Raw genomic sequence first — 6,048 nt, forward strand, 5'->3', positions numbered from 1 at the left:
AAAATTAGCCGGGCATGGTGACGAATGCCTGTAGTCCCAGCTACTTGGGAGGCTGAGGCAGGAGGATTGCTTGAGCCAGGAGTTTGAGGTTGCTATGAGCTAGGCTGACGCCATGGCACTCACTCTAGCCTGGGCAACAAAGTGAGACTCTGTCTCAAAAAAAAAAAAAAAAAAAAAAAAAAAAAAAAAAAAGAAGTTGCAGACTTTTCTTACAGCTCTTCTCTTCTCACCCCTCACCAGCATTGTCCTTCATACTCTATTTAGAGCAATCCAGGATTTTCTAGACTACTTCTTCAAATTCTTCCAGCATCTACCCATTAACCAGTTCCAAAGTTGCTTCCAGATTTTCAGTTATCTGTATAGCAACAACCCCACTTCTCCAGTATCGATTTTTTGTCTTAGCCCATTTGCTGTTGCTGTAACTAAATACCTGAGACTGGATAATTTATTTTTATAATGTATGTCTTAGAATTCTGAAGGCTGGGAAGTCCAAAGTCTAGGGGCTACATCTGGTGAGGATCTTTGTGCTGGTGATGACTCTTTGCAGAGTCCTGAGGCAGTACAGGGCTCAGATGGGGGGACAGAGTATGCCACACTGGCATTTATAAGAGACCCACTCTTGTGATAGCTAAAGCATCTCCTGATAACCCACTAATCCATTAACCCACTAATCCATAAATGGATTAATCCATCCATGAGGACAGAGCTCTCATGACCAAACCACCTACTTTAAAGGCCCTGTCTCTTCATGCTGTTATATGGGGGATTAAGTTTCAACACGAGTTTTGGAGGGGCAGAACATTCAAATCATAGCAGAATTGTTTTCCTAATTTCATTTTGGGATTGTTTATTACTGGCATTTAGCAACACCACTGATTTGTGTGTGTTGGTCTTGTACCCTACAACTTTGCAGCACTCATTTATTAGCCCTAGTAGGTTTTGTAAAAATGGATTCTTTGGGATTTTTCATATATAAGATTATGTCATCTATGAACAGATGTAGTTTTACTTCTTTCTTTTCTATTTGGAGACTTCTTTTTTTTTTTTTTTGAGACAGAGTCTCGCTTTGTTGCCTAGGCTAGAGTGAGTGCCGTGGCGTCATCCTAGCTCACAGCAACCTCAAACTCCTGGGCTCAAGCGATCCTCCTGCCTCAGCCTCCCAAGTAGCTGGGACTACAGGCATGTGCCACCATGCCCGGCTAATTTTTTCTATATATATTAGTTGGCCAATTAGTTTCTTTCTATTTATAGTAGAGACGGGGTCTCGCTCTTGCTCAGGCTGGTTTCAAACTCCTGACCTAGAGCAATCCGCCCGCCTCGGCCTCCCAGAGAGCTAGGATTGGAGACTTCTTTTCTTGCCTATTTGCTCTGGTTAGAAACTCCAGGACAGTGTTGAGTAGCAATGGTGAAAGGGGGCATCCTTGCCTTGGTCCGGATAGGGGCCCTTAGTCCATTCAGGCTGCTATAACAAAATACCTTAAACTAGGTAATTTACAAAGAACATAATCTTAGTTCTTACACTTCTAGAGGCTGGGAGTGCAAGATCGAGGCACCAGCAGACTTGGTGTCTGGTGAGGGCTTGCTCTCTGGTTCCAAGATGGTGCTTTGCTTGCCTGTCCTCACATGACGGAAGGGGCCACAGGGTAAATTGTCTCCCTAAAGCCCTTTTATGAGGGCACTAATCCCATCCTTGAGGGCAGAGCCCTCTCCAGGGCCTCGCCTCTCAACACCGTCACCTTGGGGGTTAAGTTCCAACCAATGAATGTGAAAGGGATGCATGCGTGCGTTCAAAACATAGCAAGGGCCAGCACGGTGGCGCACGCCTGTAATCCTAGCACTTTGGGAGGCTGAGGCGGGCGGATTGCTCAAGGTCAGGAGTTCGAGACCAGCCTGAGCAAGAGCGAGACCCCGTCTCTACTATAAATAGAACGAAATTAATTGGCCAACTAATATATATAGAAAAAATTAGCTGGGCATGGTGGCCCATGCCTGTAGTCCCAGCTACTCGGGAGGCTGAGGCAGCAGGATTGCTTGAGCCCAGGAGTTTGAGGTTGCTGTGAGCTAGGCTGACGCCATGGCACTCACTCTAGCCTGGGCAACAAAAGTGAGACTCTGTCTCAGAAAAATAAAAATAAAATAAAAATAAAAAACATAGCAGGGAAAAAGTTTTCAGTTTATCATCATTGAGTATAATGTTAGCTGTAGATTTTTCATAAATGCCCTTTATTATTTTGAGGAAGTTCCCTTCTATTCCTAGTTTTCTGAGTGTTGTTATCATGGAAGCATGTCACATTTTGTAGCTTTTTTTTTTTTTGCATCAATGGAGATGATCATGTGGGGTTTTTTTCTTTCATTTTCTTGATGTTATATATTACATTGATTGATGTTTTTGTGTGTTGAAACATCCTTATATTCCTTCAATAAACTGTACTTGGGATCACCTGGGCCTTAAGAAGGAGCACGCGGATATCCACGGTCTGACAATGGCCAACAACAAATTAAGAGGGCAGAAGTCCAGGAATGTATTTCACACAGCCAGCCAAAAAAACTTTAAGGCTAAAAACAAAGCAAAACCAGTTACCACTAATCTTAAGAAGATAAACATTATGAATGATGAAAAAGTTAACAGAGTGAATAAAGCTTTTGTAAATATGCAACAGGAACCTGCACACTTCTCAAAGCGCCTTTCTCCTGGACCTGTGCAGAAAGAATCGATTCCTCAGCCACGTCATGAAAATGAACCAGTTCATGTTGATGAAGCTACAAGATTAATGGCTCAGTTGTAATGCAGTGGTGATATATCTAATTCCCCCAAAAGACCAATAAATTAAATGTTTTATACAAAAAAAAAACTGTACTTGGTCATGGTGCATAGTCCTTTTAATATGCTGTTGGATTTGGTTTGCTAGTATTTTGTTGAGAACTTTTGCATTTATGTTCATAAAGGAAATTGGTGTGCAGTTGTGTTGTTTGCAGTGTAATGGCCTCATGGAATGAATGAGGAGGTGTCCCTTTCTCTTCTATTTTTTGGGGGGAAGATTTTGAAAATAATTGGTGTTAATTCTTCCTTATATGTTTTGTAGAATTCACCAATGAAGCCATCTGGCCCTGGGCTTTTCTTTTTGGGGAAATTTTTGATTACTAATACAATCTCTTTTCTTGTTACAGGTCTGTTGACTTATATACATTGTTCTTAGGAGGTTTTTTTCAGTCAATTTTGGTAATTTGTATGTTTCTAGGAACATGACCCTTTCATCTGGGTTATTACATTTGTTGGTGTACAATTCTTCATAGTATTCTCTTATAATCTCTTTTATTTCTGCAAAGCAGTAGTAATGTATCCATTTTTGTTTTTTATTTTGGTCATTTGCATCTCCTTAATCAGACTAGCTAAAGGTCTATCAATTTTGTTGTTCTTTTCAAATAACCAACTTTTAATTTTCTTGATTCTGTCTGTCGTTTTTTTAGTCTCTTTTTTATTTATCTCTGCTCTCTGTTTATTATTATGTTATTCCTGTTAGCTTTGGGCTTGGTTTGCTCTGATTTTTCTGGTTCTTTAATGCCTATGGTTAATTTGTTAATTTGAGATCTTTTTTTCTTTTTTCTTTTTTTTAATGTAGGTGTCTACATCTATATATTGCTGAGTATTGTTTTTGCTGCATTTCATAAATTTTACGATGCTGTGTTTATGTTTTCATTTATCTTTAAGTACTTTGTAATTTCCCTGTATTTTGTATTTCAGTATCTTTAAGTATTTTGTAATTTCAGTACCTCTTGGTTGGTTGGGCTGTAAAGAGAAGATTGTCAAAGGCTGGGCTCTTGTGTTTTTCAACATTTAGAAGTTGAGGCCGGGCACGGCACGGTGGCTCACGCCTGTAATCCTAGCACTCTGGGAGGCCAAGGCGGGTGGATTGCTCGAGATCAGGAGTTTGAAACCAGCCTGAGCAAGAGCGAGATCCCGTCTCTACTATAAATAGAAAGAAATTAATTGGCCAACTAATATATATAGAAAAAATTAGCTGGGCATGGTGGCGCATGCCTGTAATCCCAGCTACTAGGGAGGCTGAGGCAGCAGGATGGCTTGAGCCCAGAAGTTTGAGGTTGCTGTGAGCTAGGCTGACGCCATGGCACTCTAGCCTGGGCAACAAAGGGAGACTCTGTCTCAAAAAAAAAAAAAAAAACGAAGAAGAAGTTGAAACACAGTAAGGAGACAGAAGAAAACGTGGCCAAATTTGTCCATTTCACCTAAGTCATTAATTAATTAATTTTTTCAGATGAGGTCTTATGTTGCCTATGCTGATCTTGAACTCCTGGGCTCAAGCAATCCTCCTGCCTCAGCTTCCCTCCCCAGTAGCTGGTAATACAAGAACACACCACCACACCCAGTTTACTAAATCATGAATTTATTAGTATAAATTTATTATGATAATCTCTTATTACTCTTTTAATATCTGTAGAATCTGTAGTGATATCACCTCTCTCATTTCTGACATTGACAATTGGTGACATATCTCTTTTTTTCTGATGGATTTGTCTAAAAGTTTTTTCTGTTTTTAATTTTATTGATTTCGGCTGGGCGCGGTGGTTCACGCCTGTAATCCTAGCTCTCTGGGAGGCTGAGGTGGGCGGATTGCTCAAGGTCAGGAGTTCAAAACCAGCCTGAGCAAGAGTGAGACCCCCGTCTCTACTATAAATAGAAAGACATTAATTGGCCAACTAATATATATAGAAAAAATTAGCCGGGCATGGTGGCGCATGCCTGTAGTCCCAGCTACTAGGGAGGCTGAGGCAGAAGGATTGCTTGAGCCCAGGAGTTTGAGGTTGCTGTGAGCTAGGCTGACGCCACGGCACTCACTCTAGCCTGGGCAACAAAAGTAAGACTCTGTCTCAAAAAAAAAAATTTTTTTTATTGATTTCTCCATTGATCTTTATTATTTCTTTCATTTTTCTGCTTTGGATTTAATTTGACCTCCTTTTTCTACCTTTTAAAGATGGGAACTGAGGGCATGCATTTGAGACCTTTCTTCTTCTCCAAAGTAGGGGTGTAGCGCCATCATTTCCCCCAGCTACTGCTTTATGGCATCTCATGTTGTCATTCAGTTCAAGCTACTTTCTAATTTCCATTTGTATTTCTTTTTTGACCCCCCAACTATTTAGAAGTGTGTTATTTAATTTCCAAATATTTAGGGATTGTCCGGATATCATTCTAATTCCTAATTTAATTTTGTTTTGGTCAGAGAACATACTTTATATGACTGGAATATTTTTGGATTTATTCAGACTAATTTTATAGTCCAGAATATCCACTGAAGAAGAATGAGTACTTCGCTGTGAGCATTCTATAGATGTCCAACAGGTCAAGTTGGTTGAGAATGTTCAAGTCTACTATATCTTTGCTGATTTCCTATCTGCTTCTTCTATCAATTATTGAGACAAGAGTATTGACATTTACAACTATAATTGTCGATTTGACCATTTCTCGTTACGGTTCTATCGGCTTTTACATCATGGGTTCTGAAGCTTTCTTACTAAGGTCACCAGTGTTTATGATTGTTATGCCCTCTTGATAAATTGACTCCTTTATCTTTATGAAATGACCTTCTTCATCCCTGATATTATTCTTTGCTCTGAAATCTTCTTTGTCTGACATTGATATCACTGTAGCTTTCTTTTGACTCGTGTTAACATGATACATCTTTCTTTCCATTCTCTTAATCTATGTCTGTCTTCATATTTTAGGTAGCATGTAGTTTTGGTGTTGCTTTTTTATTCAGTCTGTCAATCTTTGCTTTTTTAATTGGATGTCTAAACCATATACATTTAATGTGATTTTTTGGATGTGGTTAGGTTTAAGTCTATTATCTTATTATTTATTTTCTATGTACCCCATTTCTTCTGTTCTTTGTTGAGCTTCCTTTAACTCTTTTCTTGCCTTCTTTGGATTGGAGGTTTTCAATTATTCAATTTTATTTTCTCAGTCGGCTTGTTAACTCTTTCTTTTGTTAATTTAGTACTTGCTGAAGGGTTTGTTATGTATCAAACCCAAAT

The 6,048-nt window shown here is 39.4% G+C and overlaps 1 protein-coding gene across 1 annotated transcript; it reads left to right on the forward strand.

The window, feature by feature from the left end:
- The first annotated feature begins 2,464 nt into the window (after positions 1-2,464).
- LOC105860092 (ribosomal biogenesis factor-like) lies at positions 2,465-2,852 on the forward strand. Its single transcript, XM_012744543.2, has one exon. It carries the CDS (start codon positions 2,484-2,486, stop codon positions 2,784-2,786), a length of 303 nt encoding a protein of 100 aa, XP_012599997.1. The 5' UTR covers positions 2,465-2,483; the 3' UTR covers positions 2,787-2,852.
- Positions 2,853-6,048: the final 3,196 nt, after the last annotated feature.

The sequence above is a fragment of the Microcebus murinus genome, chromosome 14 (assembly GCF_040939455.1).
Source record: "Microcebus murinus isolate Inina chromosome 14, M.murinus_Inina_mat1.0, whole genome shotgun sequence".
Taxonomy (NCBI): Eukaryota; Metazoa; Chordata; class Mammalia; order Primates; family Cheirogaleidae; genus Microcebus; species Microcebus murinus.